This window comes from Zosterops lateralis, assembly GCF_965231275.1.
Source record: "Zosterops lateralis genome assembly, chromosome: 2".
Lineage (NCBI taxonomy): Eukaryota > Metazoa > Chordata > Aves > Passeriformes > Zosteropidae > Zosterops > Zosterops lateralis.
In genome coordinates this window covers 92,297,768-92,309,824 of record NC_139763.1, presented here as the reverse complement: position 1 = coordinate 92,309,824, position 12,057 = coordinate 92,297,768, and the positions used below count along the sequence as shown (strand labels likewise).

At 44.6% G+C, this 12,057-nt stretch overlaps 1 protein-coding gene across 1 annotated transcript in view; it reads left to right on the top strand.

Annotated features, from left to right (window-relative positions):
- VANGL1 (VANGL planar cell polarity protein 1) overlaps positions 1 to 12,057 on the top strand; it is a 42,841-nt gene that overhangs the window by 7,436 nt on the left and 23,348 nt on the right. The window contains exons 2-4 of the mRNA XM_083855143.1: positions 456 to 747; positions 2,491 to 2,617; positions 6,220 to 6,827. Coding sequence (XP_083711269.1) covers positions 665 to 747; positions 2,491 to 2,617; positions 6,220 to 6,827 — 818 coding nt within the window. The 5' untranslated portion in view covers positions 456 to 664. The remainder of the gene's footprint in view (positions 1 to 455; positions 748 to 2,490; positions 2,618 to 6,219; positions 6,828 to 12,057) is intronic.

Genomic DNA, 12,057 nt, shown 5'->3' with positions numbered 1-12,057 from the left:
CTGATTCTCTCCAGCGTTTCTCCTAAGGAGGCTGCCCTCACCCCCACCCCTTCCCCTTGTAAATAGGCTGTAATGCTGCTGTTCTGAATCTGGGGTTATTTGGGCTGTGTGTCACAAAGGAGAAGAGATGTAGTGTCAAAGCCAAGCCTGGTCCTTTTTCTGTGGGTGAATTTCAGTATGTGAGGCTGCTGTGCCTTCTCCAAGTCACTGTCTCTATCAGGTGACCTAGACTGTCTTCCAGATTTTTGGATGAATGGGCTAAACTCTGCAAAACCGATGCATTGAGTCAGTTTAAAGCTCTTCAAACATATGTATTTCACTAGATCAGAAAGAGAAGTATTGACCTGGACAGGCTTGAGGAGTATGCTATGTGGCCAGAGTGAGGGAATTCCTGCAGTAGGAATGATGTCTTGCTTTGCTTAGAGTGCACTTCCATGCCTGTTTCTGTTTCTTAGGTCGATCGTGAGAAGCCAAGCACCCTCCCTCCCCTCCCCTCTGATCAGATTCCTTTTAAATGGAGCTCACTCAGTCTCTGAGGACCAGATCTCACCGATGACTGGGGAGCAAAGAGTACCCAGGAAAGCACTTTTACCACGGACTTCACCTCAAGAGCACCAGGAAGTCATCTTCTAATTAAAACCTGTGCCCCTTCTGTGCAGACCCGATGTCTGCTGCAATGGATACAGAATCAACATATTCGGGATACTCCCACTACTCAGGTCACTCCAAAAAAGCTCACAGACAAGGGTAAGGAAATGTTTGTTTTTAATTACTTACTGTTCTAAGTTAGAACATGTCCTATGGAAAAAAAAAAAAATGTAAGCCAGGATAAAATCAGTGGGCAAACCTCTCTGGAGGAGATACATGTGGAAAGTCCTCATGGGGAACGCAGTGAGGAGACTTGAAGCTGGTAATTCAGTGATATTTAATTTGTTGGATGCGTGCTGGGGTTATGTGTGGCCAAAAAGATGTGTGTGGTGCCAGCAGAAAGAGAAAATCACTTACCTTCCCTCTTAGAGGGTGAAGGATGAGTACAGTATCTGAGGAGAAGACTGTTAGACTTCCTAAACTGATAATTGCTCGTTGTCTTCTGATGCCATTTCATTATTCTGTAATAATAAGGTTTCCTGCCTCTCCCCACCCTCCTCCAGGCTACCTTGTTAATGGCTTGTTGAGGTTTTTTTAAATAGAATTTGAGTGGTACTTGAGTCGGCAACAAATCCTTTATCAGCGTTGATTGGATTAGAAGTCAGGCTTTTCTGAACTTGAATAGCAAGTTCGTTCTGTTGTGGTAGTTCAACAGCCTGAAAACCCATCTGCTCTGAAACATTTGATGATTTGGAAACATTTTCTTTTCTTTTCTTTTTTTCTACAGCATCCTTAGTTTTGCATGTAAAATATGTGCTACTTAATGTTTGCAACTTATTACTGGGCTGGTCCAAAATAATTTTGCAATTCGGAAGCAATTATCCTGTGTGGTTGGAAAGACTTTTTCCATGAAGTCTCTTTGCTCACAGTCCAGTTATTGAGTAAAACTTCTCTTGTTTGCCCTTTTTTCCCTTCTTTAGCGTCCAGCCCCCAGTACAGATTGCCCTTTTAAACTTAGAATGCCGTGTGAAAAGATGCCTTCAGAGTTCCAAAAACGCATAAAAGCCCTTAAACTGGAAAAAATGTCATCCCATGAAACCTTTGGGCTTCGGTAATTCCAAGAGAGAGGCAGAGCTGGGATACTCGTGAGGGTTGGGCCAGTCCCTGAGCACAGTGAGGGTTTCCAGTGCAAAGGCTGTTTTTTTGTCCATGTGGGAATGGAGAGGAAAACATTGGTGAGCAGATTGGTAGGGCTTAAATCATCTTGAAACTTTCTCAGACGAGAAGCTGTGAGGTCTGCAAGGGTGCTCTGGAAATAAAGACTGGCCTTGTACCCTTGATGTTCTTGCTTTCTTTGTGAGAGGTTACCTTCAGGTTATTAACCAGTGGAAGTAAACTTCACCAATTATCCTAAGTGTTAAGGTCAGAGATGACAAGGCTCTGCTTTGCAGGAACTAAAGCTCTATTGATTAATTGCTTGTGTTAACTGGGCATGTCCCTGAAAGACACTTGTAGATGGAGAACTGTGTAGACCAGTAAATTCCAAATGGAATTGCCAGTTGTTTGGTGAACGCAGGCTTTCCTTTTAAGCACAGCACTGATGGAAGCCGTTCTAAGAGAATGTGAGGTCGTTGGGCATGGATCCCTGTCCTCCCCTCTGCCATCACTGAGGGGGTGGTCTGTCCCAGCCTCCAGGCTCTCAGCTCATCTGGCCAAGGTCCCTCTCTACCTCCTCCAGAGCTTGTTCTGTCGCAGCCTGTGTCTGTGTTGATCAGGAGATGGACGAACTTGACTGATCTAATGCTGGGGGCACCTGTTGCAGGTAGAGCTGCAGCACGTTTCGGGCCCTGCTCCGTAGAAGTAACTGGTAACATTGTCCTCCTCCTTCTCTGTTTGAAAAAGGAGCCGGGACAGACACAAATCTCCCCGAAGCAAAGATGGCAGTCGCTCTGAGAAGTCCGTCACTATCCAGACACCTCCTGCGGAGCCGCTGCTCGGGAATGACGCCTCTCGGGCAGAGGAGGGCCAGGTAAGGAGGGCATGAAGACAAAATGGAGTGTGTGTTGTGGAACAGAGCATGTGGCTTACTGCCTCATGAGTGGGGATAAAGAATTGCTTGCATGTGTGTCCTTTATTTGTGCATACAGCCAAGGTCTCAGTTGCTTCAGTCTTGTTCTGAGGGTGTTATTTCTGACAACTCCTTGGGCACTAATTTGGCTCTCCCTCCAGAGTGTCATCTGCCTAGCTCTATAGAAATGATGCCTTAAGTTTTAGCTTTCATGTTTTTCAGATTCTGTGCTGTCTAGGTGTGTAGTTCTGAGCCTCATATTAAGTGTTAGTAAGCTCTCTTCACAGAGTAAGTAAACAAATCCTTTTCCTGCTGGAGACCAAGGACAACAGGTACAAGTTTTCAGGCCCAAAAGCATAAACAGCAGTGGATTGAAGAGAGAAAACAAGAAGGATGGGACTTCATAATCTGAAGGTGTAATTGGACAATTAACCCCAATATTCAAATGGACTAAAACTTATAAAGTGTGAGACCTTGTGACCAGTTGTCCATTTTGTGACCATTTTAAGTCCACCTTGGGTGTAGCCCTGGCCAGGCTCTTGTATTGCCCAAGGTGTATCCTTTAAGACTTTTCAATAAATACCTGCTTTATTATCTTAGCTCTGTCTAGTCTGTTCCAGGTCAGCCTTTCCAAGGCATCAGAAACATCTGTTTCCATCATCTCACTGTGCATTATTCAGGTCAGCCCTTTCACCTGTATGTGTATTTCAGTTTTTAATCAAGATTTGCTCCAGGTAATCATGCAAAGTACAATAGAATCAGGATTCCAATAGGAATGAGTCAAGAACTGTAGAACTAGTGTGAAATAACTTTGAAGGAGGGTGAACTCAGAGAAAGCTTGTACATAACAATGGGTTAAGTAAAAACTAGAATAATGCTGCATTTGGATTGTACCTAGGATGGATCTAGTGCTCTCTCTGCTCTAGCAGGTGATGTAAAGGGACATTTTCATTTTCAAAGAATGGCTGATGCTGCAAGACATAGAAGGCAGGATGCCTCAGTACCTCCTGGGCTGTGGGGCTCCACTTCTGCCTTTACCAAAAACAGAAAAAAAAAAAAGAAAGAGTGTGCAGTTTCTGGCCACACTGTGCATGGTGGTACTTGTACCAGTATTTGTGTAGTTACTGGTATGCTCATTTCATGTCCTGTAATTTGGTATTTTGTAATCAGATGCTTGTTTTCATGAGTCCTGGCTATTATTTCAAGTAGTTCTAAGGGCTCTGGTGAATTCCTGAGTCCTTGTTTTCATGCAGACCTCCTCAATTAAAGCTGAAGCTAAGTAAGTTGATGTGTGAGCCAGACTTTTCTCCTAGGGAGCAGTGTCCTCAGTTAGGTCCAACAGCTGTGTACCACCAGAAATTTAGCCTCATATCTCCTCTCCTGTGAGGAAAGGCTGAGACAAGTGGGGTTGTTCAGCCTGGAAAGAGAAGACTCTGAGGTGACCTTATTTTACAGGAGCCAGAGAGGGACATTTTACAAAGGCATGCAGTGATAGAACAAGGGGGAATGGCTTTGAACTGAAAGGGGGTAGATTGGATATTAGGAAGAAATTATTTGCTGTGAGGGTGGTGAGGCACTGGAACAGATTGCTCAGAGAAGTTGTGGATGCCCCATCCCTGGAAATGTTCCAAGGCTGTGTTAGATGGGGCTTTGAACAACCTGGTCTGGTGGAAGGTGTCCCTGTCCATGGCAAGAAGGTTAGAACTGGAAGATCTTTAAAGTCCCTTTCAACCCAAAGCTTTCTCTGAGTCTATGGTTCCATATAAATGCTTTTTTTTTTTTTTTTTTTTTTTTTTTTTTTTTTTTTTTTTTTTTTGCATTAGGCTGTAGTCCACTTTTTCAAGTGAAAAGAGTTGTAAGGGCTAAACTGTGACTAGGGTTGCGTGTTGTCTTCTGGGACATAGCCTTAAGCTGCTGTGGTGTTCCTATCCCTTCTCTTTTCTGCACAATTTTGCAGCTCATCAAATGGAGGAAACTATGCAGGACTATTTAATATATAAACATAAAATAGTTGAAATGCTTAAATTGCAGAGACGCTGTTAAAAAGGGCAGTGTGGTAAGAATATGCTGCCTTTCAGGACATACTACAATGCAGATATCTCTTCTGGGGCCTCTGCTTTGGTGAGAAGTGACTCAAAAAAACCCTCATTAATTCAAGATGCTGACTATTTGTGGTTGGTCTGTCTCAAAACCCTACTGCTCTAGGCATGGGAGGCATTCATGTCTTGGAGTGCATTAGAAGTTAAATCCCTGGAGTTGGGAGTTGTTCAAAGGAGTTGTGCAGCTTCAGTCTACTCCTTTCTCCAAGATTTTCCTCTAGCTCTTAAAAAAGAAGTGACTAAAGGTTTAAAATTATGCCTGTCTCGTTCAAATAAGTTGTTTTGGTCAGCATGTGCAGTTGGAGAAGTCTGAGGGAAGTTGTAAATCCTATTAATGACACAGGCTGCAGGAAGATATTCTCAGGAAGGAAAGCAAAACTGTGGTTCTGAATGAGCGTTGCGGCTACAGAGGTGCCAGGTGCCAAGCAGCAGAGCCACATGCGTTGCCACTCCTTGGCATGCACTTGTGGGAAGCATCAGGAGCCTCCATGTGCATGAGTCACTCCAGCAGCAGCTGTGAGTCAAATCCGTACATGTCAGTGTAACTCTTTGGCTGTGCCGGCACCTGGAAGGAGCAGTTGGAGGCATTGTGGCATGGGAGAACCAATGCAGACATTGTCTGATGTTAGCTGGGGAAGAAATGAGACTTTCAGAACACGTAATGTAATCTGAAACTTGCCTGTATGGTGACTGTATTTCAGGTAAGCCTCTTTGTGAGTAAGTGGCTTCTGACAATGGCCTGGATTGTAATGCCAGAGCTACTTGGCAGTCTAGGATCCTCTAAACTTAAAAGCCCCATACCTGAAAATATCCTCTGTGATCACCTATAATGTGTTTAACTAGACTTCTATTAGATTGTCAGCTACTGAGGGCAGTGCTACTGTAGGGGAGAATAAAAGACAATGGAGTGGAGGAGCTTGCAGGAGGTGTGGTTGCTTCTGTTATGGATGGAAAAATAATGTGTGAACATGTTTTTGATTGTGTAACAACAACAACTGGCTTGAAACGCTGAAATGAAAATTTCCCTTCCAGGTGCTTTTGTGGTGCAGTTGCACTGCAGAATTTGTGGGTTGGAAGAATACTAGTCCTTGCCCTGGACATGGGAACTGGTGATTACTACAGTTTCCAAGACTTATGTCATGTTACTTGTTAAACGTTGCTGGAAGAAGAACCTCTGGGGGTACAGTGAGTGGCACAGCAAGCTGAGCTACCTGCTCTGCATTTATGGGTTTTTAGCACCTAATGTTTATAATCACTGGTTTGGACAAGTTGCTGTTGTTCCAAAGCTTTACTAATTGTCAGGGTTGATTATTCACTGTGTTTAAGGTGTTGCTTTTGCTGTGTATTTTTTCTGGAACATAAGGCTGTCATACCAAGTCTTTCCAGGCAAGAAAAATAGCACATCTGGAAGGAATAGCCTGATTGTTTCAATGTTATTTCTATCTCTTCCTCCTCCTCCTTCAGGATGATAACTGGGGTGAGACCACGACAGCGATCACAGGCACCTCAGAGCACAGTATTTCCCAGGAGGACATTGCCCGGATCAGTAAGGATCTGGAAGACAGCGTTGGGTTGGACTGCAAACGTTACCTGGGCTTAACAGTGGCAGCTGTTCTCGGACTCCTAGTCTTCCTTACCCCCATTGCCTTCATTCTGTTACCCCAGATCCTGTGGCGAGACGATCTGGAGCCGTGTGGTACTGTCTGTGAGGGACTGTTCATCTCTGTGGCGTTCAAACTCCTCATTCTCCTGATCGGCACCTGGGCTCTTTTCTTCCGCCAGCCCAAGGCAGACCTACCAAGGGTGTTTGTGTTTCGGGCCCTTCTGCTGGTCCTCATATTCCTCTTTGTGTTTTCCTACTGGCTCTTCTACGGCGTTCGCATCCTGGACTCGAAGGACACCAACTACCAAGGGATAGTGCAGTACGCCGTGTCCCTGGTGGATGCCCTGCTCTTCATCCACTACCTGGCCATCGTGCTGCTGGAGCTGCGGCAGCTGCAGCCCATGTTCACCGTCAAGGTGGTTCGCTCCACGGACGGGGAGTCGCGATACTACAGCCTGGGACACCTCAGGTAGGTGCAGCCCTTGGAGTCTGTAGTGGTGTAGATAAGTGTGGCTTTGAAGCATCAGCTGCATTTGAGTATGGGTTGTTGCTGGTTCTTCAATCTGCCCCCAGAAGATTTCCTAGAGTCCCTCTGAGTGTGGAAGAGGCTGTACCCTCCTCAGAGGAGTCCTGTGCATTTCAGTAAATGAAAAAAACTGATGTCGTAACTTTGGGATGGTCAGTGGGTGATGCCTGATGAGATCTTTAAGATCTTTCTCTGGGCTTCTTTCCCTGTATCCTTACTTGAGAAAGATGTGGAACTCTCCTTGTGTAGTTGGGGCTGCCTTGTGTATTTTGCTTCTACGGGCCAGGCACTGCTTTGGGAGCAGCCCTTCAGGCCATGCAGAGCATAACTGCTCAGAGACTCCTGACAGCAGGGGCTGAAGGTTTTGTGGCATGATGCCCTTTTGTGCCATTAGATATGGATCAGTTTGCTGTGTTGGATGTCTCTGGGAGTATTTGGGAGCTGTAGGTATGACACATGCATGCTGATTCCACCCTCCTGCTGGCATTAGTGCTTCCCTCAGCAAGGGTACAAAAAAGGACAGGTGTCTGAATTGTCTTAGTTCCTGTGTCCTTCAAAGCTCTCCAGAAATCCCCTAGTTCCTGTGTCCTGTGAAGCTAGCAGCTGAGCTCTGGAGGTGATTCCCCAGGCTGAATGTGCACTTAAACATCTGTTCAGCTTATCCTGTCCAGACCCCCATGGCATGTGTATCTGTGGCAGATGAAGAGATTAGCATCTGCTGGTTTAAGTGGATATAGGCATAGTCTCCTGCAGCCATTAGCTTAGCAGTGGAATTGCTTTGAAGCAGATTTAGTGGTTGAAGCTGAAGTCCGTGAGTTTTCTCCTGGATAAAGAAGAACTTGAGACTTGTTAAGTAAAATAAGTCTGGACTCTGCTTTGTTTTTCTTCTCTGTAAAATGTGAAGGGGAGAGCACCTTTTCTGTAATGGAACTGCACCCATTGGCTTAATTGTCTCTTTCAGGGTTTCAATAAATGCACTAACATCTATTAATTTGCTTGTGAAATCAATTTTTTGAGCTTAATTGCTCTGTGGTCAGTGGTCCAGCATAATCTATATGATGAGAGAGTTGGAAAGATGACTACCAGAGTTTCCCTGTGCCACAATATTGTGCCTTGAGGTGTGATGAGGCAGTTCAGTCATAAGTGAATTCTGCAGAGAAGGTTTGGTATGTGTCTGTATTTACCCATATATATACACAGAGCAGATTTGGCTTGAGAGAGTTTGCTTGGTAGTAGATTGTGGGTTTGTGTTCAGAGGAATTGAGATTCTACACCTGCCAAAGTCTGCATGTCTAACTTGCCATTGGAGGAAAGAATTTGCTTGAGAATCAAGGCCTGAATATTTAAATAGCACATGTGTTAGAAACAGTGTTTTCTCCAATTCGTTTTTGCAGCAGGGTTTTGAAATGTCTCGGGTGATGCTGAGGCAGCAAGGAGTTGTAAAACCTGAGATGTATGAAAACTTGTAACTTCTCATTTGTTGGCAAGCTGATTTCAGTTTCATTTGGTACATTGAATGCAAGCCATGCAGCACATGGGTGTCTTGTGTTACAGAAGAGGCTCATCAAGTGTGTCTGATAATGCTAAATTAGTGTTGCTTTTTCCTTAGTTTGACAGATGAGCATAATGTGTATTGACATGTGTTTTGAAACCTGTGTGTCTTTCCATATTTACTGCTGCAAAGGTAAAGCTGTGGGTTGGATCAGGGGCTGGGTGTCTTCCAGCTAAGGAAGAGTTTGTCTTCTCTGTGTGTTACTTGTATGTAAGTTGTAAGAGCTTGATAAAGAGTGTGGCTCCAATGTGACAAGCTGTGTGAAAACTGAATGTAGTTGGTATCTCCTTCAGCTTCTAAGGGCTTAAGATTGTGAGATGTTTGTGAAATTAGAAAAAAAAAAAAAAAAAGAGAACTTGATCACCTCCATAACATAATTTTGCAGAGTTTTCATTAAGGTTTTGTCATGCTTTTTGATGAAATGTAGGTTAGGATCACAAGGTGCTGCCTTTTGGCCCTGATTCTCTGGCTGAGGCATGGGGCTGGAGTGGGAGGTCTTTGTGTCTGTTGATTGGAGAGTGTGAAGACATGCAAGGACAGTCTGGATTTCAAGAAGGCTGGAGAAGCAGCCTTGTGGGTGTGCTGGAGAGGTGGTTCCAACTATGATGGAGTAGGCAAGTATCACTTGCTGTTCCCTCTGGGCTCTATTTGCCACCATGCATGCTTGCCTCATCCTAACACTTTTGAAGGGGTCTTGGAGAGGTTCTGAGCTGCCACCTGGAAGGAAGCAGCTTGCTTTAACAGGTCTAGCAATCTGACTGTCTCCTGAAATCAAAACCTTTCATCTCTTTATGCTCTCAAATATCTTCAAAGTTTTGATCACCAACAATGCATGGAGTCTGTGTTCATCAGCAATCTAGTGTGCTCTGGAGGAGCTGGTGGTGAGAAGGGACTCAAGACATCTTATATTGTTCACTGTGGCTACTTGGAGTAGTTCTGGGGTTTTTTTTCTTGACAGCGAAATGGTTGATATCACCCTTTTTAATCTAAGATTGAAGCTTTCCAATTCTAGGTCTTTTCTGGTGAGGCAGAGGGAGCTGCTATGTGGAAGTATGAGAGCAACATGTTTTCTAGGGGAGAAGGGAAGAAAACAATAGCTCAGCCGCCCTTCTGGCAAACCATGTTTTTGCAAGGCAGGGTACAGACAGGATTTTCCACCCTCCTTGGCTCCAGATGCAGTAAAGAAGTTGAAAGTGCTGAGTTAGGTATTCCACTCCACCCTTGAGAGCCCTAGGTCCAGGAGGGTAAGCATATTTGGGAGTAGTTCCCCAAATTCATATTCTAATCAGCCTATTAATAGGCTGGCTTGGTCCCACCCCCAGCACTTTGGCTGTAACTTTTCTTCGCGGAGACTTGACTGCCAAAACGAACGTTCCCTTTGGCATTGATTCAGGAGCTTGGAGGGGGGAGGTAAAAATTAAATAGGAGTCTCGATGAGTGTGGTGCCAAGTCTCAGCTCACTGATTGCTCTGCTGCTCCTGGTAGGGAGGGTGGCCACGCAGGGCAAAAGCTTTCTGGTTGTATGTGTGGGCAAAGAGCAGAGAGCAGCAAAGATGTGGGAAAGGTCGAGCCTGGGAAAATGCAGGAGGTTGGGTGGGAATGGTAGCGAGATTTTGAAAGGGAAACAAAGGTGGAGGAGCACAAAAGTAGATAACTTTTCAGTTGTAAGGCAGATACTTTGGTGAGTGGAGGCTTGGATTTGCAGCTTCAGTTTTTCTCTATAAATAGGGATGCTGATGACACTTGTCATCCAGAGTTTAGTAGTGTCTTCATGGTTCAGAAACTGTGTAGGAAGAATCTTGCTGGAGAAACCCCTCCTTTGCTAACCATATTGCCTTCCTATCCACTGAATACTCTTTCCCACCCTAGAGCTTTGCTAGTCTAGACAGCTCAAGAAAATTAATGTCTTGTAGTACGTGTGATAATTACTGATCTTTCACATAGACTGACTGTTGGGCTGCAGGATAGTTAGTCTTGGTTTCTGAGGTTAGAAATGTTTGAGAGTGGGTCCTTCTCCTCCCTTTTGCTCATCCTTGCAGCAGGTATATGAGGAGCAGGGCTGTGATAGTTCATCTTGTGTTGGGCTGTTTAAAGGAGTAGGAGTTTCAGTCTTTTCTTTCAGTTGTGGTTTACCCCAGCTGTCAAGTAAGTCTCACATAGCCCCCTCACTCTGTAGGATGGGGATGAGAATCAGAGAAAAGATAAAATCTCTGGGTTAAGATAAGAACAGCTTAATATTTTAATTAATATAAAATATAATACTAACTATAATGACAGTGATATTTGTAATTGCAATGAAGAGGGGAGAGAGAGAGAAATAAAACCCAAGGAAGGCAAGTAATGCTCAATACAGTTGTTCTCCACCCACTGACTGATGCCCAGCCCGTTCCCAGGCAGTGATTGGTGGCTCCTGGCCAGTTGTCCTCGGTTGATACACTGAGCATGATGTTTTGTGGTATGGAATATCCCTTTGGCCAGTTTGAGTCAGCTGTCCTGGCTGTGCTCCCTCCCAGCTTCTTGTGCAACTCGTCACTGAAAGGCAGAGCATGGGAAACTGAAAAGTCCTTGACTTAGAGTGAGCAGTGCTTAGCAACAACTCAAACATCAGTTTACTAGGAAGAAAAGCAGCGCAATCCCAGAGAAAACCAGGACACTGTCCTTTCTGGTGTGGGCTTGCCTTCATGAGCTAAGTGGCTAGGAAGCTGGTGGGGAAGCCTGTGTACATCTTTGTAATCAGGGTTCAAGTTTTGCAGATGGCTGTGAGCCGGTCAGTGTTCTTTTGTCAATCTAATCAAGAGAAGCTTGGTACTCAGAAGTAGCAGTTCTGTATGATAAAAGTGTGCTTGAACATTCCCTGTACTCCTATTACCCATCTCCATTTGCATGGGTGTTTGTTGGACTGTGGTTTAAAAATTCAGGAAGGGAACAGCTGCTCTCTCAAAACAAGTACCTGTCTCTGAAAACCCTGTACCATCCCTGCAGGAATTATTAGTACCTTACTGAGAGACTGGGTGGCTTGCACCACCAGGTGCAAGAAAAGAAAGAAAAGAACAAACAAAAAGTAGATGCAGACATGTCCTGTGGAAGGGGAGCACATTCAGCCTTGTCTCCCAGCTGCTTTGGGTGTTTGTTGGACTTGTAAAGCTGATTTCTAGGTTGTCAGTATTTACTGATAAATCTGATGAGTGCTCTCTGGTCAGGCATCCCTTGGTGCCACTTTGTTCACTGTTGGGGGCTAAGGAGTGGGAATAGGCTTCTCCATATTCCAGTCTGCATTTGTAAGCCTTGACACCTCATCTTGTTGCTCAAATATGCCTCCCTCACACCCAGGGAGCATGTGGTCAGCATTTGAACTGAACAATTTGTACGGATTGCTCTTGCCTGGAGTTGTATGGACACTTATGCTGTTTTAAAATCTTTCTACTCCTCAGAAGGAAAGCTTCCATGGAACATAGACAACTTGGTTTCTGTTTCTAGCATGGTTGTAACCACGGGTTTAGGCAGTTGGACATCTTCCCTGAGCAAGAAATCTTGAAATCTTGAGCAAGAAATGCTGAAATCTTGCTGGTTTCTGGTGAAGGAACTTCATAATGTGTGTCTTATTGAATCTTTCCTTCATAG